General features: G+C 34.2%; 2 protein-coding genes across 11 annotated transcripts; both read left to right on the forward strand.

The window, feature by feature from the left end:
• Window positions 1–368: 368 nt before the first annotated feature.
• On the forward strand, window positions 369–8,760 carry LOC142528629 (uncharacterized). 6 transcript variants are annotated; one of them, XM_075633703.1, is made up of 14 exons: window positions 372–640; window positions 726–772; window positions 1,121–1,400; window positions 1,505–1,848; window positions 2,232–2,517; window positions 2,754–2,821; window positions 3,480–3,531; window positions 3,676–3,731; window positions 4,239–4,314; window positions 5,818–5,894; window positions 5,978–6,027; window positions 7,286–7,370; window positions 7,531–7,629; window positions 8,233–8,760. In XM_075633703.1, exons 1-14 carry the CDS (start codon window positions 469–471, stop codon window positions 8,455–8,457), a joined length of 1,917 nt encoding a protein of 638 aa, XP_075489818.1. In that variant the 5' UTR covers window positions 372–468; the 3' UTR covers window positions 8,458–8,760. The 6 variants fall into 6 exon arrangements, 4 of the variants coding, with proteins under 4 accessions (XP_075489818.1, XP_075489817.1, XP_075489819.1 ...); XR_012815696.1 differs by lacking the exon at window positions 8,233–8,760 and adding an exon at window positions 7,099–7,203 and having other exon boundaries at window positions 369–640; window positions 3,480–3,731; window positions 7,531–7,601; XM_075633702.1 differs by having other exon boundaries at window positions 3,480–3,731.
• Window positions 8,761–17,207: 8,447 nt separating this feature from the next.
• LOC142529131 (TSL-kinase interacting protein 1) lies at window positions 17,208–22,711 on the forward strand. 5 transcript variants are annotated; one of them, XM_075634545.1, is made up of 14 exons: window positions 17,208–17,346; window positions 18,145–18,367; window positions 18,444–18,526; window positions 18,614–18,661; window positions 18,763–18,872; window positions 19,268–19,355; window positions 19,448–19,727; window positions 19,918–20,052; window positions 20,159–20,310; window positions 20,425–20,663; window positions 20,736–21,069; window positions 21,495–21,893; window positions 21,982–22,110; window positions 22,247–22,711. In XM_075634545.1, the coding sequence occupies exons 2-14, from the start codon at window positions 18,247–18,249 to the stop codon at window positions 22,472–22,474; spliced, it is 2,346 nt and encodes a 781-aa protein (XP_075490660.1). In that variant the 5' UTR covers window positions 17,208–17,346; window positions 18,145–18,246; the 3' UTR covers window positions 22,475–22,711. The 5 variants fall into 5 exon arrangements, with proteins under 5 accessions (XP_075490660.1, XP_075490662.1, XP_075490663.1 ...); XM_075634547.1 differs by having other exon boundaries at window positions 21,498–21,893; XM_075634548.1 differs by having other exon boundaries at window positions 19,933–20,052.
• The last annotated feature ends 226 nt before the right edge of the window (window positions 22,712–22,937 follow it).

Here is a 22,937-nt window from a genome sequence, read left to right on the forward strand (position 1 = left end):
AAAAGTAATATTTTTAGCATAAAAAATAATACTTTTTCATGGATGACCTAAATAAGAGATCCGTCTCACAAAATATGACCCGTGAGATCTTCTCACACAAGTTTTTATCTTACTTATTGGCATAAAATGCCCATATCATCCATTTCATTGTGGACAATAATAAAATTGGTAGGGATCTTATGTTAAACTAATGTATGTATATAATATTAGTGATCAAGTTTTAAATTACTTTAATTGCATATGGATTATAATATTTTTTTTTAAAAAAAATTAAATAGAATTTCCAATATGGCAAAGTTGTGGGGGTGATATTAGAGTAAGGAAAACATAGGGGTGAAATTATAAATTTACAATATTCGAAGGATGACGTTCGGATAAAGAACATTATGCTAGCCGTTGATGCCCCTCGCCTCCTCCATATTCGGCAGAATGATATACTCTTGAAAAATATTCAACTGGGCGAGCAAGATGAGTCAACTTCTTGGTATTACGAGGGGGAATCTCTTATCCGAAATTTTTAATCGAAAAATTATTGCCTTGGATTCAATCAAAATCCAACAGCAGGAAGCATCTTTCCGTCTCCGAAACAGGATTTTGTGCAGGAAAAGGAAATGGCGAGCATCGCTGTTTCGATTGCCAGGTTGTTATCTTGTTATTGGATGATTTTGATATTTGTTGCTTAATCTTACAGAATCAATCACCTGATATTTTAATTTATTTTACAGTTACTTGCAAACTGGTTGATCTAGATGCACATTTACTTGGAGAAGAGGTAGATTAGTTCAATTGTCTAGTTTTTCTCTGCCTTTAGGATTGCAGTTTCGATTGACGTTTATATGACTTTTTCTTTTTGTTTGAAGATTTGTAAGTATGGTAATTCTGTATAATATATGGTCCAGCAAGCTTAACATTTCGTCAAACAGTGTGACCTCGTGAAATATTAGGACAGCCTGACATTATGAACAATTTAACGAAGAATTCTTTTTCATATGCATGCAAACGTTAGAATGCAATCATTTATAGAAATTAAAATAAATGAGCCTATGGAATCATTCAATGCTCAGATTGTTTGAGGAGACGGTTATGCAGAATTATCATGTGTGCATTTTTTTACATTTAGGATGCAGCTTCTGATGGAGCAAAAATTATTGATTTTCCTCATGTGCAAACTCTTAGAAATTTCCCCAATAAGGAGTTATTTGAAAAGGTTGTCATGGTCAGATTCGATTCAATTGTTCTACTCCACGAAAAGGAAGACCAGTCACCACCAGCCAATGCTCTTTATACCATCAAGTATTTGTATGAAGCAGGTGCAAGAGTAATTATGGTGGGCAGCTGGAGTGAGAATACCAATTCTAGCCTTCCTTCAGGAGCATATCCTTCAACAGAATCTGTAGCAGGTATACATTCTTTTGACTGATAGGTTAACCGTACTAGTTTCCCCATTTCAATTTTCTGTTGCAATATCTTAATGCTCTTTACTGATGCTCATTATGCATTCCAGAATATCTATCATTGGTTCTTGAACTCAAAGTTGTTCCAGTGAAATTTTCTGAGAGATACAAGCATTCTGGTGTAGAAGAGAGTAACAATCATGACATTCTTCTGCTCGAAAATCTTTTCTACTTGAAGGGGGAATTGTCTAACTGTTCCAAGTTTGCCAAAGAACTAGCAACTGGTGTTGATATTGTTGTTAATGACGCCTTTTCCCAGTCTCATAAAGTTCTAGCTTCGACTGTTGGCATTGCTTCCTTTTGCCCTGCCTATGTTGCTGGATTTTATCTTGAGGAAGGCCTCTATAAGCTCAAGAAACTCATCTGGACCAGTGAAAATTCCTATATGGCTATTGTAAGATTATAATCTTTGCTCAATAATTTATTTCTTTGCTCGATAATTTATTTGAACTGCCACTGGATGATTTTTTCTGACAAAATATGTAATAGAAATTTAGGGATTTGGTGCTATCTCTTTGGCAGTTGTGTTCTTTAATTTCTAGGGATAGATCACTAAGTTTGGTATCAGTTTTCCTAACTTAGAGAATTTTGTGGTATCATGTTTCTAGACTGATGGCTATAAATAGTATATCGTCATTCATTTACAAGTAAGATATAAAGTATTAAAACCAATATCTATTTGTGTTATCCTTTTTTATCGTAAATACAGACTCTCTTAATTGGCTCTTTCCTGCATTTGTTGGTCTCTTATTTATTGTGCTTCAATTTTACATGCAGATAGGAGGAGGTAACCTTGCAGACAAAGCAGCTGCCCTGCAGATTTTGGCTTCTACATGTGATGGTTTAGTTTTTGTTGGGACTCTGGCCTTTCAAGTAATGCATGCCCTAGGAGTGCCTGTGCCGATGGAATTCGTGGAGCTTGGGGTGTTAAAAGATGCTATCAGTATAGTGGAGTCTGCAAAATCAAGAAATATTCCACTTGCCTTTCCAAAAGATGTTTGGTGTATCAATAATCATAATCCAGAGCAACCGAAGATATTTTCTGTTACTTCTATTAGTAAAGGTAAAGCCACAATTTACACCATTTCAGTATGTAACCAGGTATACTTTTGCGTTAAAGAGACCATTTTCTCAAGTTTCATTATCCTTCCTGTTTTTGGTATGTAAAGTTCAAACGTTGTCATTGTGAAAGAGATTCTGAGCTTGATTTGCACATGGGTTTCATATTTTCATGGTTACTGTGTGGTATTTTTATCAAGTTTTCACAGTTGACTTGTTTTTCAATGCTCGTCTTTCCAGGTTGGCAACCTGTTGATATCGGTCCAAGATCGTTGCAAGAAATGATCTATTTACTTTCAAAATGCAAGGTGCTTACAAATTTTTATAAAAACTAGGATGCGAGAACATTTATCTTCGAGCTGCTTATTGGTTTCTCATAAAAATACCCGGATACCTGGACATTCGTCAAATTTACTCGAGTTTCCCATTCACCTACTGATAGATGAACATCATGGTGGCCGCTAGTCATCTTTCTGATTTGCCACAGATTGGGGATGTTCTAAGGTATAGAAAAGCTCCAATTAGCTGTTCTAGAGGGGATAAAGAGGAATATGAAAGTGCAGTAGTGATCTCCATTGCTAGGTAGTGTATACTCAGAAGAATAGCTAACTTGATTGCTCCTTGTACTTCTTGTAGTTGATGAACTGCTGGTCTGTTTCCTAGGCAGTATAGATAATTTTCCTGCTAATTGTCAACACACTATTGAGTTTATTTTTTCAATCTTTACCAGAGAAATAGTAATTCTCAGTTTCTAGACAGAGACATAATGTATGTTTGCCCCTATGTAGAGGACAACTCTGTAGCTACACATGCAGAAAATGCCTTTATATATAATATTTCTGAGTTGAGAACTATAATTTGTTTTATTTATTAGATTCTCTTGAAAATCTGAGTTGATTGTATATGCTTGACTTCCCTCATGGATTTTACGTTTTTTTCTTGACAAAAGTAACTCTATTTTTCCAGAGAATATTGTGGATTGGCCCATTGAAGTTCAACTCGTTATGTCAGGGTAAAGGTGGAGCATTTAAACTGGCAGAAGAACTTGATACTCTAAAGAAAAGAAGTTGCGATATAACTTTTGTAGGGAACATGCAGTTTAAAGAATTATTAAGCAAATCAAAATCTTTCTCAGAAGATAATTTTGTCAAAAATGCTGCAGTTGTGTGGGAGTTTCTTAAAGGAAGAAAACTTCCTGGGCTTGAGGCATTAGATAGAGTACGCACACCGAACTCATTCTTCAAAAATTTCTGTATGTGAATCACGTTGTTGTGAGGGATTTGTGAAATCGAGAAAATGTCCCTCGTTCATTTTGGGCCAACTTCTGCTAGCTTTTCCGTTGATCTTGATTTTGTTTTTTTTAAAAAAATATTCACCCTTGTGGCATCCACCAGCTAGAGACTCTTTTCTTTAACTTAATCAATTATTTTTTGTTTTTATAAATGATCTTTCTTAGATTCCAAGTACTGTGGTATAGATGTTTATCAAAATAAAATTGACCAAGAAATGTTATTAACTAGCAATCTTTGCCATTATTTAGTTGTAGTGATGGTTTAAATGATATGCTTGTTCTGGGACTCTAAAAGACCATGTATTTACATAAATGTGCTCATGCAAAATGGAAGTGTTTTTAATTAGTAAGCTGTGTGGGAACAATATATACCTGATCAATTTACTACTCTTAGGAACTTGCAGGTAAATTATAGATTGTTTTTATCTTTGTAGGCATATCCCTTCCATGTAGACTGGAATATCGCTTATAGCAATCCAATGCTTCCTTTGGTTGTTGATGTTGGAAGTGGTAATCTTCATGTGACTACATTATTCGAATGACACAAAATTAATCTTGGATTATTAACTGAACATCTTTTTGTTTGCTACCATTATTGCGTGATTCTCGCTCGTAAGGGCACGATATCAAATTTTAATATTTGATGAGTAAAGTATCATTCCTACGAGGATTGAAAATTTACACTCACACTAAAATAATCTTAATTTTATTTTAAGAATCATAGTGAGTTTGACAATAAAATAAATAAAGATAACTAACACGAAGATAAATAAATATAAAGAAATCAATAAGAGACGGGTTCTAGAGGTTCGATTTTACTTGACCATCCGCTATGTCTTGTTTATCTTAATTCATATCTAATGAATTTTTCTAGTTTATTAGCCAAGAATCCGTATTTGTTTTCTGCTCTCTCTCCCGAGTGTTGAGGAAAAGTTATTATTCAGGTCTTCTTTGCCACAAAATGCACGTGTTACCTTGGTCCTTGCAATCTACACTAAACAACTGCCAAAACTCATAATCTACTCGGAAACAATGATATAGTTATCAAATAAGACTAGAATATGAGTGCCAAAACTGCAATTAACAACCATCTCCTTACGAAACTACCCCTTGCTCAATGTGCATGAAGTCAAATAAATAAAAATCCAAGCACCACCTTTACTAATTCCTTTGGTATCATTTGGTTGGCTGGGAAACTGTACTCGCATATGATTACCCATTCATAAAGCATTCAAAATTTTCACGCTTCTGTCCTACCATGTCAATATACAAAAACTATAGGTTTATTTCAAATTCGAATTCAAGTTTATATATTCATTTCATGCATGTTTGCATTAAAAATTCCAAGTCAAACAACATTCAGATAAAAGAAATTCAGAAATTTCTGGTGAAACTTTTGCAGTTTGACTACTATCTATGGCCCCAGAACCTCTTTGTGCTCACCAACTACTATATTAATCAGTTTGAAGCTCGACGCTGTCTATGATGTCATATTCACAGAAGGATGCAGATAGGAACTGTTTCAATCAAATTTTTTCCAATTTTTTTCTTGCCTTCTGCGTATATACACATTCTAAGTTTTGGTTAATCATTTATTCAGATAGTGGACGTCAAAGAAAGAAAATTATGTGTCCAAAATTACTTGGTTGAGTTTCCTGCATTTTATTTCGCTCTCTCGTCCTCCCATTATTTCATAATCATTTGTACTACTTGGTCATGGATTGATTTCAAGCAAATTGCATACATTTGTCTTTGCAACTACAACACCATGTCTAGAGCAACTGTGAGGGAAATTTTTGTTCAAAAATACCATAGAGCCAAACTAACTATTAGATGCTCACAAGACATATGCGGACATAAGGGATTCATTTCCAAAAGAGGAGGTTAATCATGTTAAACTCTCTTTGAAGGAATCTAATTTATTGTTCAGATCATTTTTAGTCAACAAGTTTGTGGTAATAAATTCTGTGCTCAAGGAAGTAAAGAGAGTAAATCGTGGTTGGAAAATTACAGGCAACGGCTTGTTTCTGTTTGGAATGGCAAGAAGAAGTATAGATATGAATTTTCTTGGGCTAGAGATAAATGCAAAGGTCTTTTATCCTCTCTCTGAACATATTCATTCCTAAAATTTTGATTTATGAACTTACCAATTCTGGGGTCTGGATATTTTCAGCTAGTAGATCGTTGTCTTAATGAAATTCATCTACTGGGCATCCAAAATGCGTAAGCAGTTAATTTCTGTCAAATTTATAATGCCCTAGCCATGTGATTTCATTAAATATCGGTAATAATTTTTTGGCTTTCAAACAGTACTCAGATATGCTTTTGACTATACGTGCCAGAGTAGCATCTCATAGTCTAAAATACAAAGAGAAAGAACATGCTTTTACAGGAATATAGGCAAAAACTCTACGAGAATAAGATGAATTGTCCATGCTATGGTCACTCTTGCTCATGTAGGTATAGGAGGTTGTAATTTCATGATTCAGACAAGTGGAAGTATTCCATGCATTTGGATGAGTACACTTAAATTGAAGCCTTTGTTTTCTTGCAAAATGAATAAACCATGGTTAAGGTTTGACTTTTTAGAGAATCCCTAGTACTTGGAAAACTATAGATGCTAGTGGTCTCACTCTTCACAATCTTGGTAAAATGCTAATTTGTAATGAGTGGAGGCATCACTGCAGCTCATTTACTAAGTTGCGAGGTACAAATTTTTTGAACAAAAAGCTCCAAGGAAAGCTGTAAAGATTTATATCATTGGTTCAATTAATTTATTTTCAAGTTTGTTGATGGATTTAAGGACTATCCTTAGCTTCCACTTTAAATAAATGCCTATCTTTCTTCCTTTCAGCAACTTCAAAATTGTTCTTGGCTTTATCATGATTTACAGTCAAAATCTGTCACAATACATTTCGATGACATGGTATTAGATGGTTCAAATGTTCTTACTTGAGAGTTAGTTGTGCATCTTTTGATTGATATAGTCACGAAGGAAACTAAATGAGTGTCCTGGTTTCAGATATTGGTGTCAGTTTCAGTTTCAGTCAAACATCAAGATATTTTTAAAATAATTTTAAACAGATATTCCTGTTTTGGAACTCACTAAGATAACCTGATTGTTGAAGCCATTTTACCTAACCAATTTCTCGGGTAAGTGGCTCAGTTTTTTTATTTCTGTTTTGAGACCTGTCTTTCGATTTCAAGAATTTCTCATTGGGTCACACCAATCCTCAAATTTGAAGTCCTTGGTTCTATTGTCCCAATTAATGTAATTTGTTGCTTCTATAAAAGGCGGAAGTGACTATAAAAAAAGGCGGAACTGGAACAATGAAGCCGCTTAAATACTGCTTTTTTTTTCACTGTGGGATGGGGTTGGAGAGGCCAGATAGCTATTTGGTATTTCAATTCTGTTTAACCAATTTTGGAGACACCATTTACTAATAGAGAAGCTGTTACATTTTACTCGTCCGGTTTACAGGCACTTTCTCGCAACAAATGCAACATCAACATTTCGATCAATAGTGTCGAGTTACCCAGGGGCATTGGTTCTTGTAACAGTGCAGGTGATACAGTTTATTGCATACCCAGAAACTTGCAGCTAGCTTTGTCTCTGACTCTGAATAAAATTATTCCCTCAATCATGAACCACCTAGTATCCAAGGCACATTGCTCTGTAGCATCCACATAAAATATTCGATTCAGAGAGGTTCTTTCTGATTGCAGTGTCCAAACCCTGACTTCAACAAGCCAGATAACCGGTGGAGAATGTTGCAGAGGTCATTAGTTGAAGCAATCGCAGATAGACTGGTGATTGGTGGAAAGGTACTTTATCACTTGCCACATGCTGATGATTATTACATGTTTGTAATTGACTAATAATTGTATCAATGTATTGAGAAATATTTAGCTTTATTTGACTAGTTTAATTGGTAACTCTGTGTGTGTGTGTGTGTGTGAATCTCATTCAACAATCATGGTGTCACCTCAAATACGGATATTTATTTTCCTGTTACCTTTTATTGTGATTGTATACTTCTCCTATCTATCCTTTTCTTGTGGATTTCTCTTCTCTCTGCTAAATTCTGTTCTTTTGGTTCACTATGTTCGAATCAATATGGAAGTTTACTTTAAGGCCCCAAAGCATTTATGTTTTCGGAAAATGAAATCCTCATTGTCACCAATAAACCTGACAAGCTTAATGTCATGGAAACATGATTTCTTCCACTTTTTATTTTTTCAATTCAACCACATTCTCTGTCATTTAGAAATGCTGGAAGCCTCAAGAATATTACCATACTAGAACGAATGTAGTGATCCATAAATCCAGCTGTTTTTATTTTAAAGATGAATTCTTTTATGGCGAAGTGGCACAGATTTCTGATACGCTGAAGATTAAAAATAACGACCGACAGCAAACATGTGCAGGTATTTATCCAATCTGATATAGAAGCTGTCGCTCTGAGAATGAAAAAAGAATTTATAGAATACGGCAAGAGAAAACTTTCATTGCTGAATCATGATGAGGAGAAGACTTGTGAAGGAGAATGGCTGAAGGAAAATCCCTTCGGAGTGACATCAGATTGGGAACGGCATGTGTTAGATCGTGGCGATCTCATGTACAGACTCTTACTCGTGAAAGTAACAAGCTGAGGCTCTATTTGCATCATCTGTAAATGGGCTCTATGTTCGTTCATAGCATCTGGTGAACTTTCAGATACTGTAGCAGACTACTCCTATTTGCCAACCGAACCAAATCAAGAAACTGCCCACTGCATCATGCTTTCAAAGTTTCGGGTGATAATTTTTAGGTTGATGTGTAATTTTGTGCTACGGATGGACACAAAGTGTAGCAGTACTGCTGGTGTATGACCAAAATTTTGAGCTCCAAGTTTTCCCGAAAAAGAAAAAGTCGTGATCCGATCAATGTGGAAGTGTTAAATTTCATTCTGAAAACTGAATTTTGTCTTTTTTGTTTAAAAGTTGTTATTAAGTTAATATTTGTGTTTTTAAAATAAAAAAATCGTTTCTATAATATTATTTAATAAAACGATGAGAAAATAGAGAAATATACATAATAGAAAACGTGTAACTGTGAATTCATTAATATTTCTCGAAAACATAATTTGGGAGGTTTATAATTCGTCGTTTCAGAGCCAATAAATCAATCTCTTGCGAAGCAACTTGATTGCTTCTCTAATTCTATGTATCATTTTCGATAAATTTATTCAATTCATATAATTTTTCATTTTTTTACATTGCGCACATTTATTTTGTATCGAAACTCAATTCATTCTACAAAAGATTTTACGGAGGTTAATGTGGAGGAGAGTTGCAAAATTGCACAATAAAAAGGTAAATCGATGGCTTTGTTTCACACTTCTATTATTATAATTCCTCTCAATTTTGTGAATTGAAAAAGGTCTAATTTAACGAGATCTAATTGAGATATATGTCTCATATAAGTTAGAACAGTAAAAATGGTTGGATTAAAAATACAAATATTTGCATTTATTTTTCATTAATATTTAAATTATTGCGTCCAACTTGACAATAAAGAATGACTTGATTTGAGAACAGATCTGAATAGTGAATTTGAAATGATAATCATGTGAGGTGTCATTTCAAATTCGTCGAAAATCATCGTTACATTTACAAAAATTATAAAATAATTGAATTTGAAATTCTATAGATTTCAAAACTCTTCATTACAGCACAACTTAAAAGTATTTATATCTAGATGGACTCTCATTGGATTCTTGGAGTTGTGAAGATGCTAACTGACAAATTGTAGATGAAAATACCTTCAAAAAAATTCATATTATTATTGATATATGATTGTAGTATCTTTATTACCTTTAATTCCATGTCAAGTTCACTTTTTGTTTAGTTATTTAATAATTTATTGTCCAAGCCCACAAAACATGGCATAAAATGACCATCACATCCATGGTAGTAATTGCACGTGGAATGGTGATTTCAACGAGGCATATATATGATATTGTGAAAGAAGGGATATGAATGTATACTTTTTTAAATCAAACAAAGTCTCCTCCAACTTTTAAATACTTTAAACTTCTTTTACATAAAGTTTTGGTCTTATTCAAATCATAAACTCGATTATATTTTAGTTATTGATTTTTATTGTTTCATTAATTGGATCTAATTCATAAATAATACAAATGATATCAAAATAATTTACTCTAGTATTACTATTATAAATACTGATCAGACAGATTAACAAAGTTTATTTCTAGCGTTTCTTGAACTATTCTTCTCAAATTATGGTTTTAAATCGAAAGTTTTTTGCATGGTTTGGAACAAGTTTATCATTTTTATGGTATTAATTCATCTGATCTCTGTGAGAAATTTTCTAAATCAATACAAACTAGGTTTGGAATTAGTTTAGAGGAAGAGCCGACCTTCTTTCTCCAACCACAAGTACTGACGCAAGGGATAATCATCTACCTCTTGAAATTTATTATGAAGCTACCGCAAAAGTTTAAACAGGAGCCCATTCAAGCAAAACAAGATGAACATGAACATGAAAAACCTGTGGAGATAACTTTTATGATGGTATTTTGTTGTATTTAACTGCCAACATGCACGTATCTTTTTGCATGAGTGCACCATTTCAGTGACATTACTTTTAATGACACTAAGTGAAATCTCTTAGTCTAAATATCTGAAAGTAACTAAAAATGAGTTTATTGTTGACACAGAATGAGTTCCACTTTTGATTTGGTTAATCTCTCTTATGTTGATCGCGTCATATGTAAAATCAACCTTAAAACATAAGTTTTTGTGTCATACTCTCACGGATATGTATCCATGAAACATGCTAATACGGTCAATAATTAGAGTGATTTTGACATAAAAAATAATAATTTTCACTTGTTGAGTCGGATAAGAGATTTGTGTCACAAAATTGATCCGTGAGACAGTTTCACACGAGTTTTGTGAAAAACATTATCGGTAATTGTCAAAAAAACTATTGTATTTTGTGAGATAAATCTCTTGTCTTGTCTGGTCGATGAAAAACAATAATATTTTTATATTAAAATAATTTTTTTTACTCTAAACATAGACCAAGTCGATCAATTAGACAAGTATATAATTTGATTGTGTTAATGAAATATTTCCATTATATGTTGTGATAAATAAAATAAAATAAAAGGTTTGGAGTGTAAAAATTATTATGGAATCACAATTAATTACCACTGTTGTGAAAAAGTAAAAATCTCAAACTCTCAAAATTTACCAAACTACACACTTTATAATATTTTTCTCTCTACTCAATTGTGATTTTCTTCACAAATGAGAGATCTATTTATAGGAAATCTTTACAAATAATCCAAAAATAAAATACATCATTACCTACATCATCACACACTAATTTTCAATATTTACAACTCTTATTTTCAACATTCAAATATTCAATACACACATTTTAAATATATTTTTCAACACTCCCCCTTGTGATGCTGATCATAATGATTGTCTTCATTACGTGTTTTTATACTGCCTCGTTAAAAATCTTACTAGGAAAAACCCAGTGGGATAAAAACCATAGCAAGGGAAAAAGAGTGCAGTCACGTAAACTCCCCCTCATGTTGACACGAACAATTCTTCACAAATTTCGTAGATTGCGCATCCCAATATTATATATATGTTTTCTGAATATTGACGTAGGAAGTGCCTTTGTGAAGAGATCTGATAAATTTTCACTTGATTGAATGTGACGAACATCAATACATTTATTCTTCTCAAGCTCCTTGGTGAATGCGAAGAACTTAGGAGGAATATGTTTAGTTCTGTCGCTTTTTATGTATCCTTCTTTCATTTGAGCAACACATGCAGCATTATCTTCATATAGTATCACAAGCTTCTCGTCGAATGATAATCCGCATGAGATTTGGATATGTGGGTCATTGATTTTAACCACACACATTCACGACTTGCTTCATGTAGTGCAATAATCTCGGCATGATTTGATGAAGTTGTTACGAGCGTTTGTTTCTGTGAACGCCAAGAAATTGCAGTGCCTCCACGAGTAAAAACATATCCAGTTTGGGAACGTGCCTTGTGTGGATCAGATAAGTATCCAGCATCGGCATAACCAATTATACTTGGATTAGCATCTTTTGAATACAAAAGTCCCAAGTCTGTCGTTCCTCGTAGATAACGGAATATATGTTTAATTCCGTTCCAGTGTCTCTTTGTTGGATATGTGCTAAATCTTGCCAACAAATTTACGGCAAAAGATATATCAGGCCTTGTACAATTTGTAAGATACATAAGGGCACCGATAGCACTTAGATATGGTACTTCTGGACCAAGAATATCTTCATCTTCTTCACATGGTCGGAATGGATCCTTTTCTATGTTTAATGATCTAACAACCATTGGAGTACTTAAAGGATTTGATTTATCCATATTAAAACGTTTAAGGATCTTTTCTGTATAATTTGTTTGGTGAACAAACATTCCACATTCTTTTTGTTCAATTTGTAAACCCAGACTTGGTTTTTCCAAGATCCTTCATTTCAAATTCTTCCTTCAAGTATGACACAACTTCTTGAATTTCCTTATTCGTTCCAATGATGTTTAAATCATCAACATATACAGCAATAATTACGCATCCGGATGTTGTTTTCTTAATGAAAACACAAGGGCATATTGAATTATTTACATATCCCTTTTTCATCAAGTGATCACTTAGTCGATTATACCACATTCGACCAGATTGCTTTAACCCATATAATGATCTTTGTAATTTCACAGAATAACATTCTCTGGGTTTTGAACTTTGTGCTTCAGGCATCTTAAATCCTTCAGGGATTTTCATATATATATTACTATCAAGTGATCCATATAAGTAAGTTGTAACAACATCCATAAGACGCATTTCTAAATTTTCAGATACTGCCAAGCTAATCAAATACCGAAACGTAATTGCATCCATCACGGGAGAATACGTTTCTTCATAATCAATTCCAGGCCTTTGAGAAAAACCTTGTGCAACAAGTCGAGCTTTATATCTCACTATTTCATTTTTCTCATTTCTCTTTCGAATAAAAACCCATTTGTATCCAACAGGTTTTACACCATTACGTTTATTTAGCGAATCCAATTCAACCTGGATGGCTTCTTTCCATTTTATCCAATCCTGCCGATTTTTACATTCACCAAAAGATTTTGGTTCATGATCTTCATTATCATTTATGATGTCGATTGCCACATTATAAGAAAATATATCATCAATTTCTTCTATATTTTTTCGGTTCCATATTTTTCCAGTATTAATGTAATTGATAGAGATTTCATGATTCTCGTCAGTTTGTGGTTCTGACAGAATATTTTCATCATCATGTGTTTCTTCAGGAACACCATTCTCTATTTTGTGATCATCATGTGTTTCTTCAGGAACATCATTCTTTATTTTGTGATAATCGTGTTTCTCTATAAATTTTCTTTTTCGAGGATTTTTATCCTTGGAACCGACTGGCCTTCCACGCTTCAGGCGTTTAATGACATCATGAGTTTCTTCAATTTGTTTCTTTGGAATTTCAATTCGAGCAGGGGCATTTGCAGCATGTATATATGATTTAGTTACCCCTGTTGTGTCAGCAAATGCACCTGGTATTTGATTGGCTATTCTTTGCAAGTGTACAATTTGTTGTACATCTTTTTCACATTGTTTTGTTCTTGGATCCAGATGTAACAATGATGATACATGCCATGTAATTTTCTTTTCGGTATGTTTCTGTTCTCCCCCTAACATTGGGAAGATTTCCTCATTAAAATGACAATCAGCAAAACGTGCTGTGAACACGTCGCCTGTCTGAGGTTCAAGATATCGAATGATTGATGGACTATCATAACCGATATAAATTCCAACCTTTCTTTGAGGTCCCATTTTCTTTCGTTGCGGTGGTGCAATAGGCACATACACCATACATCCAAAAATTCTCAAATGAGAAATGTCTGGTTCTTTACCAAATGCAAGCTGCAATTGGGAGTATTTATGATATGCACTTGGTCTGATGCGAATTAATGAAGCAGCGTGTAAAATTGCATGTCCCCATATAGAAATAGGGAGCTTTGTTTTCATAATCATTGGTCTAGCAATCATTTGCAGACGTTTAATCAATGATTCAGCCAATCCATTCTGTGTATGTACATGAGCAACAGGATGCTCAACAATGATTCCCATAGACATACAATAATCATTGAAAGTTTGGGAAGTAAATTCACCAGCATTATCAAGTCTAATTTTCTTGATTGTATAATCGGGAAATTGATTCCTCAATTTTATTATTTGAGCAAGTAATCTTGCAAATGCAACATTTCGAGTTGACAATAAACATACATGTGACCATCTGCTGGAGGCATCAATCAAAACCATAAAGTATCTGAATGGTCCACATGGTGGATGGATTGGTCCACAAATATCACCCTGAATACGTTCAAGAAACATTGGTGATTCAGTTTGGATTTTGGCTGGTGATGGTCTTATAATAAGTTTTCCAAGAGAACATGCTTTACATTGAAACTTATTATTCTGAAAGATATTCTGGTCTTTCAGCGGATGACCATGTGTATTTTCTATAATTCTTCGCATCATTGTTGAACCAGGATGTCCCAATCGATCATGCCAATTGGTTAATATTGAAGAATTATCAACTACCATGTTTGATTCAATCGGACTTATATGTGTATAATGCAATCCAGTAGGGAGCATTGGTAGTTTTTCAATCACATATTTCTTTCCTGATTTATATGTGATAAGACACATATATTTCTTATTCCCTTCATTCATTGTTTGAGTATCATACCCATGGGAATATATATCATTAAAACTCAACAAATTTCTTTTCGATTGTGGTGAATATAAAGCATCATTGATCAAAAATTTTGTACCATTAGGTAACAAAAATTGTGCTTTACCACATCCTTTAATCAAGTCTACAGGACCTGATATTGTATTCACCGTTGTTTTTGTTGGTTTTAGTTCCAAGAAATATCTTTTATCTCGGAGGATAGTGTGCGTTGTACCACTATCGGGTATGCAAACTTCAGCTTTGCTCATAGCATTTTCCATTTTTTGAACTTCAAAAAAATATGCAATGAAATAAAATTACTGGCAATATATATTTAAATATAACACATATCATAATTATACAATAAAACATTATATGGATACATGAAAAATAAATTATTGTACATTTATATTCTACCACTATATTGTTCATTTTCAGAGAAATCATTGAGAAAATCTGCAGCATCAATATTGTTCATTTCTATCCCACCAACATATTGATCATTTCCAGAGAAATCATTCATAAAATCACCAGCATCAAAATGAGTTGAATCACTCAAATGGTCACTGCGTTCAGTGAAGTTGGTCTCCTTTTATTTCCCCTTTAATGATTCTTTATAAAGTTTACAAAGGTGTTCAGGGGCTCGACAAATTTTGGACCAATGTCCTGGAGTACCACATCTGAAACAAGAACTTTCATATCTTTTTGAGTGATTCTCATTAACACTTGTATTCTCATGATGTCTTTTCTGTGGATGGTTTGGGACGCTCTTTTGAGATGAATTATAAAAATAACTATCTCTATTGTTTTCAAAACCACGGCCTCGACCACGACCACGGCCAATTCCACGTCCACGTCCACGTCCACGACCTCGACCTCGACCTCGACCAAAACCTTGTCTTTGAATTTGATTTTGGTTTCCAGGTTTAAATTCATTTTTACTTACATCATTTACTTCTGGAAATGCAGTTGATCCAGTGGGTCGGGACTGATGATTTCTCATTAATAGCTCGTTGTTTTTTTCCGCCACAAGAAGACATGCGATGAGTTCAGAATATCTCGCAAATCCACGTACTCTATATTGTTGCTGTAGAGTAATATTTGATGCATGAAACGTGGAAAATGTTTTTTCAAGCATTTTCGATTCTGTGACCTCATGTCCACAAAATTTTAGCTGCGAGATTATTCGATACATCGCTGAATTATAATCGCTGACTTTCTTAAAATCTTGGAATCTTAACATATTCCATTCATCACGGGCGGTCGGAAGTATAACTTCCCTTATATGTTCAAATCTTTCTTTCAATCCTTTCCACAAAGCCATGTGATCTTTTTCAATTAAATATTCACATTTCAATCCCTCGTCGAGATGTCGACGCAAAAATATAATGGCTTTTGCCTTTTCTTGTGATGTCGATATTCCATTTTCTTTTATTGTCTCACTTATACCCAATGACTCAAGATGCATTTCTATATCGAGAGTCCATGGCATATAATTTTTTCCCGTGATGTCGAGCGCAACAAATTCGAGCTTTGTCAAATTTGACATGGTGGTACTAAAAAAAATTACGATGCATTTTATTAGTTAATGAATATTGCAATACAAAGTAATGGATAAACAACAAGTACAAGCATTTGTAAAAATAAAGAAAACACACGAGGAGGATATTCTCCGATAAATAAAAGACTCGTGAGTATGATAACCAAAATAATTAAAAATAACCTTGAGAAAGCCATCTTCTTTTTTCTTCGAAAATTTAGTGAAGAATAATTTTTAGAGAAGAAGAGAAAGTTGGAGTGATTGAATGTGTTTATGAGATCATATTTATAGGGCAAAAACTAGCCGTTTTGTTACCGTTTGTGACCGTTGGTGTATAAAAAAAATAAAGATATGTATTTGTATAATTTTATGGTAATAATATGGTGTATATAATATTAGACATATTTAAATAATTATGTATATCATATCACATTATTATAATGATGTGTTATAAGTTATTTTGTTTAAAAATCTTATAGGCTTTTATACTTGTCGTATCCCTTACCGGGAGTGTGGGATGTCGTCTTAACATCCTCCCAGGATTTATAACAAGTTTTTGAAAAATTTATTTTTATTATTAATAATAACATTATATTATATATTAAATATATACACAATAAATAAATAACAGTAAAATAAATATTATTACTTTTGTTACCTTTTTCTTCTGTTTGGAGCTTGGAAAAGGATGGAGGACTTTTAGAGCTTCGTGCTGATAACGTGTTGTGAAAAAGTAAAAATTTATGGTAAAAAGTAAAAATCTCAAACTCTCAAAATTTACCAAACTACACACTTTATAATATTTTTCTCTCTACTCAATTGTGATTTTCTTCACAAATGAGAGATCTATTTATAGAAAATCTTTACAAATAATCCAAAAATAAATACATCATTACCTACATCATCACACACTAATTTTCAATATTTACAACTCTTATTTTCAACATTCAAATATTCAACATTCAAATATTCAATACACAAATTTTAAATATATTTTTCAATAGCCACAATTATATTATTTAAACAAATAGGTACAGAATTACTTCAAATGAAAGCTTTGCTATGACATCAGGTGTGTTTTTGATTCCCAATTCACCACCACCAGCAAACTTGAAACCCTAATTTCGCAGCTTTTAGTGCTTCCCATTCACCATTGAAGAAAGGGAATCCATAGAACAGGTGGTGTAAATACCCAATTCAATCTTTTTTCAATTTGGTTCAACCTGTATTTTACAATATTGTGAGCTTTAACTGCAGTTCAAAGGCATTCATTTTGGGAAGGCTTCATTTACTTTTTCATTTTCCCTTTGTTTTGTTACTCTTCAATTGATATTCCCCCGAGTTTGAATTTGATTACTGGTGAGAAATCTCCAATTTTCCTTATTATTTTTGCTGTCTTCTCCAGATATATAACTCGAATTAATGACGAAATGGGATTTTCTGTATTCCTTTCGTTACTTATCTGGAAATAGATCTTAGGGTTTTCTTTGTTCTCGATAGATATAACTTTTTGTTGATGTGTTGTGGGTTGAATTGGTTTGTAAAGTTTATTTTAAAGCTAATTTGGGGAATGATGTTTTCGAATGTTGAATCTTGATGCTTCATTGTTTGAATTATAATGAGGGATACCTAAACCCTATTTGCACATCTTGTTTCTTTTGCTAATTTGGTTTTCTATGTAGTGTTAAACGCCCATGTGATTGGGGGCATTTTAATTTTTTTTGTGGGATTTTATCAAATCTTAAGATATTGATATTACTATCTATTATTCACATTTATCTTCAAGTTAGAGATTGCGTATAAAGTCTTGTGGAACTTCAAATTATTGGTTTCTTTAACTATTAATATACTCATCCTTGTAATGTCTACAATTTGTTTATCGATGCCACTTAATTGTGCAATTGGACAAGTTTAAGTATCTTGATAATCCTTCAAAGTCGCTTTGCTGATTCTTTACTTTTTTTGTTTTTCAACCAGCCATATTAGATCCCGCGGCAAAGGTAGATTGAAGTGTCCTTGGAGACCTTCAGGGCCAGAAGGAATGAAGCGTTGCATTTTTGTGTTAGCGAAAACATAGAAATGGTATCTCAGATTTCCTTAGATTGTGAGATGCTCCTTGGCTCTGAGAATCTCGGAAGTGATGGAGTGGATTCTAGTGAACCCCCATCTGCACAAGATCAAGCTGCTGCACCAATTCCTAGTAATTTTTATTCTTTAATTTCCAGTGGTGTCCTAAAAAAGAAATATTTTACCATTGCAAGTTTATTTCTATGCAGTAAAAAAGCAAACAAGGCAATGGGCTGCTTGGACTCGTCAAGAGGAAGAAAGCTTTTTTGCTGCTCTACGGCAAGTTGGCAAGGCAAGCGATCTGCTATGTTTGTACTGATATTTCTTCAGAAAAAATTGCTTTTTCTACGTTCTGACCATAGAATACTCTTGTTCTCAGAATTTCGAGAAAATCACTTGCCGCGTTCAAAGTAAAAACAAGGATCAGGTTTTTTTTTTAATTTAATGATTTTTATGAATTTCTATGCAGTTTTTTTCCATGATTGGATTCTAACTTTTCTCCTATTTTAATGTATATTTGGCATTCAGGTCAGACATTATTATTATCGGCTTGTTAGACGAATGAACAAGTTACTTGGTCCTGAACTTTGTCTTGATGCCAAAAACTCAAAAGATACCAACGCTGCAATGCTTCGATGGTAACTCAACCATTTATAGAAAATCAATATCACATTTAATCTTGACTTTTTACCAATAGGTTTTTACACTTTCTTTTTATTATTATGCAAATCTACTTTGGCCATCTGGTTGTGAGTTATAACATCATTGTGGTTTCTTCTAACCTTGTACTCCTAATGTAGCAGCAATTATCATCACTAGCATTTGTGTGTGGCATTTTTTATCAGCATGCACTCACTTGTAATATGCTGCAATTTTGTAGTTTGCTTTATTTTCTCTGTCCTTTTCCATTTCTTATTTACTTTCTATTTGAGGGTATTGGGTCCTTTTGTCGTGATTGATACAACTCTCTTCTTTGAGTGAATCAAAGAATTTTTTCACCAACAATCAGACTTCTAACTTATTTGGTTATTAGCAGGTGGTCATTACTGGAAAAGTATAGCTGCAAAGCCTCTAAACTTCACTTGAAACCTCGAAGATTTAAGATATTTCTAGAGACTCTGGTTGGTATTATGCTTATGGATTCTTATCTCAGAGATGAAATAGTTTGAACTTTGAACCATGATTGAACTGATTATATTCCTCTTTCGTGAAGGAAAATCAACTCTTGAAAGATAGGAAGAGGAACATAAGGAAACGACTTCCTTGTGGAGAAAATCATTCTTCTACGGCATATGTCCCTGCCTCAAATGAGGTCAGAACATCAGGTCATGACAGCCGTGCTGTGAAATTGGTTCTTATAGACAGCCAAAACATCCAAAAAGTAGGAACTGGAAAAGGATCTTTGTTGAAGCGCCATGTAAATGCAGAGATGATGAATCGTGCCAAAGTAGACCCAACTGCTGTGAAAGCTACAAAACACCGGCGCAAAACAGGTCATTGGAATAATCTTTTTAAGTTCTATTAATGTTCTCATTTATCTGAAAGGTTTTGAGCATATGAATGATGCCTTGGATCTTGTTATCTCTGGACTGTGCAAGTGTACAAAAGCCTGATGCCTCAAAATTTTCTTCTTTCTTTTTGTTTACTATGGTGTTATTCCTGTATTCCCAAATCTGTATGTAGGTATTGCATCTGCAGCTGCATATAAAAGATGGGAGACAGCTGCCATAGCTGGGGTTTCATTGGTAGCTGATGCTGCTGAACATTTGGAACGAGTGATCTCCAACAAAGATATTGAAGTTGGTCAGGATAACTCAGGTTAAAACCCATATTTTCGTTCTGAACCTAGGGAAGGCAGGACTAATGAGTAAATTGATGATAAATTGTCTTATAATAGCCAATGTGTTATTGCTTAACTTTGCAGGTCATGATGGTTCTCAGCAAGTAGTGGAAATGGTGAACACTTTACCTGTATCTTCACAAACATTGTTCAATGAGAATAACATTCAGAACTCTGCAAAACTCAAGCTACAGTTGTTCCCAATTGATGAAAGCACTCGAAAAACCTTGGAGACGGTATGATAAAAGGAAGCCATCCTAGTGAACCTATTTCTTGATGACGTTTTAGGGTGGTTTATCAGTTCTTGTTAAAATTTCTGAGAATGTAAGGACTATGTTCATTTATTGTAGGAACAACACAATCCCCATCTGGAACTTACTTTGAGCGCTCGAAAGAAAATATCATCTGTGTTAGAGCATCTAAATAGAAAATGGGGTAACTCAAGCTTTAATGCACAAGAGCTGATGCTTTTTCCTTACTGGGCGCGACGGGAAAACCTGGTGGGATATCAGAGGTGGACTAAGGATTGTCCTCTTTGTGCAGTGGATATCTATCATCTAATTGGAAGCCCTTCGGTCTTCCGCCTCAGGTTTAATTCTCATACACTCAGTGTTGATGTTCGTAGAATCAATAAGAGTAACATATTTTTTTTGTACATAAGGTATGGCTGGTTCTCGAAAGCTGTGGTTGAATCTGAAACAGCTCAAACATTGTCACATCCCAATCTCAGCGAGCAAACTTTGAACACTAACCTAGCAAACAAGCAGAACTTTCTAATTGAGCGCCCTTTTAGTTTCCATGACTGTCAGCGTACCTCAACAGGACAAAAGAATGCTCACGTCCCTTCATCAAAATGTGCTCCAAACGGAACGGCTGAATGTCATGGTTCTATTTCTGATGTAAATATTTCAAGATATTATAGTGACGCTGTAGATATGTCAATGCTGAGAAGAGATACTGGAGCTTCGGCGGGTACTAGACAAGTTGAAAAAATGGTATGTATACTTTCTACTTTTGCTTTATATCTTTTAACTTGGAAGCTTTTGTTAGAACTGAATTCTGTCGTGAAAATTTTAAGTGATAGACATATAAGTTTACAAACTGCTATGTCTATTATATTAAAGTTATATGTACTGTTTATGAGACTATCCAGTATACAATTTCTATTAAAAACTTCTAATAAACTTTTTCACCTCTCGTTATGTCCATTAAAAGGAACGAATGGAAACTTTTTCTGACAATTATCGAGTACCTTGGTCACTCATGGCATGTGAGTTGTATAGCGAATGATTTAACCTGTCTATGATATCTTAATTACCGATGACAATTACAGTTAAACTTGGTCTCACATGTTGGTCAAACCAACTTCAAGATTAGTGTCGTAGCGTTTTGAGATGATAATATTTTTTTATATTGGCAGAAGGACGTGACTTTGTCATCTGGGGAGTGGGCCGATAGCCTTACTAACATTAGTGTGGGAGATCTGCTTTCTGAGTCAGCACAGAACATGGATATCAGCTGCTCTGATTTTCCCGTGCCTGTCAACTCTGACTGTCATTCACAGATCACATTCAGTTGCGACTCTTTTGATGCTGCGATTGCCGATCACATTTACAAACATCAAAACAAAGTGGACTTTCAGCCTGGATTGCAATCTAACGTGCCTTCCATTTGGGATGCTGAAGAAACATGTGATGCCTTTGCATTCCAAAAAAATGGCCCTTTATGTCGCAATAGCCACAGTGCATCAAAGAACGATTCCCCAGAGGCGTGCGCACAAGCTACTAAAAGAAATCTTGCTTCTTACAAGGAACCCGAGGTATGATTTTAAACCTGTCATTGGGTTATCTGAATGTCTGCCATGGGTATCTATGTCTTAGTAGTGACAGTATTATTCTTCCGTCTAGGAACTGCCTGAAGTGGAAAAATTGAGCTGTACTAATCCTGCTTGTGGAGACTTGATAGATAACTGTAGGCCCAGTTATACTTCAGAGAATGGTACAAAGGATATCGATGGGATCACTGATATATATTGGGTAAGATTTTCTGGAGTTCACAATTTCTATTTTCTCGTTGCAGAAGTTCGTTCTTGATTACTATCAGCTGTTCTTTCAATTATGTCGTGATTGTTAGTTTTTAAGATGATCTGATTTTAATCTTTCCCTGGCTCAGCCCGACTCTTTAGGACCGTTAGATTTGGACATACCAACCTGTAGATACCATAGCGATGATCTAATTTTTAGCGATAGCCTTGGCGGTTTGAACCGTCTTGTGGCAAACAGTTTGGATGCTTTTCAAAGTTGCTCATTATTTGGGTTGGACAAGAACGAACTGGCACCTACTGCTGAAACTCGTCAAAATGCTACCATTTCAGATTTCAAAATCGGCACTGAAGTTTAAGATTCTGCAAGAGAACTTACAGCTGAAATACAACAAATTCACACCTTAGCTTTGTCAGGTTAACCTCGACCGAAATAATTTAGTAAGGGTTGTGTGTCATTCCAAAACAATATTAACATTAGCAGACTACATAATCGGTAGCTCTGTGTTATTGAGCCAGAAGTTCTTTTGTGCTGTACAAAAATAGAAACTTGAAACTTCCACATTTTAAACAAGCTTTTTGCTGTGCTCTGTTCATTGGCGTTTGATGCATGCTAATCACCCTAAAACATATTGTTTGTGGTAAAATGAGTGAGTATCCACACAAAATCGGCTCAATGATCTCTCTCATTTTTTAAAAAAATTATAAATATTTACTTTTTTTGTTCATTTTTTCTTTCCAAATCCTATATCCCAAAATTCTCTCATCTGATTTCGGTTTCTACTTATTCTACACTTTAATGGGAATTGTAGTATTTTGATT

Source organism: Primulina tabacum, chromosome 16 (genome assembly GCF_025594145.1).
Source record: "Primulina tabacum isolate GXHZ01 chromosome 16, ASM2559414v2, whole genome shotgun sequence".
NCBI lineage: Eukaryota > Viridiplantae > Streptophyta > Magnoliopsida > Lamiales > Gesneriaceae > Primulina > Primulina tabacum.

Excerpts from the sequence above, each read along its gene's own strand:
- LOC142529131 (XM_075634545.1), top strand. The coding sequence starts at position 18,247 with ATGGTATCTCAGATTTCCTTAGATTGTGAGATGCTCCTTGGCTCTGAG. Across the intron at positions 18,527-18,613 it reads CTCTACGGCAAGTTGGCAAG|AATTTCGAGAAAATCACTTG; the intron begins GCAAGCGATCTG and ends TCTTGTTCTCAG. Across the intron at positions 21,894-21,981 it reads CTTCTTACAAGGAACCCGAG|GAACTGCCTGAAGTGGAAAA; the intron begins GTATGATTTTAA and ends TCTTCCGTCTAG.
- LOC142528629 (XM_075633702.1), top strand. The coding sequence starts at position 469 with ATGAGTCAACTTCTTGGTATTACGAGGGGGAATCTCTTATCCGAAATT. Across the intron at positions 773-1,120 it reads CACATTTACTTGGAGAAGAG|GATGCAGCTTCTGATGGAGC; the intron begins GTAGATTAGTTC and ends TTTTACATTTAG. Across the intron at positions 2,822-3,479 it reads ATTTACTTTCAAAATGCAAG|AGAATATTGTGGATTGGCCC; the intron begins GTGCTTACAAAT and ends CTATTTTTCCAG.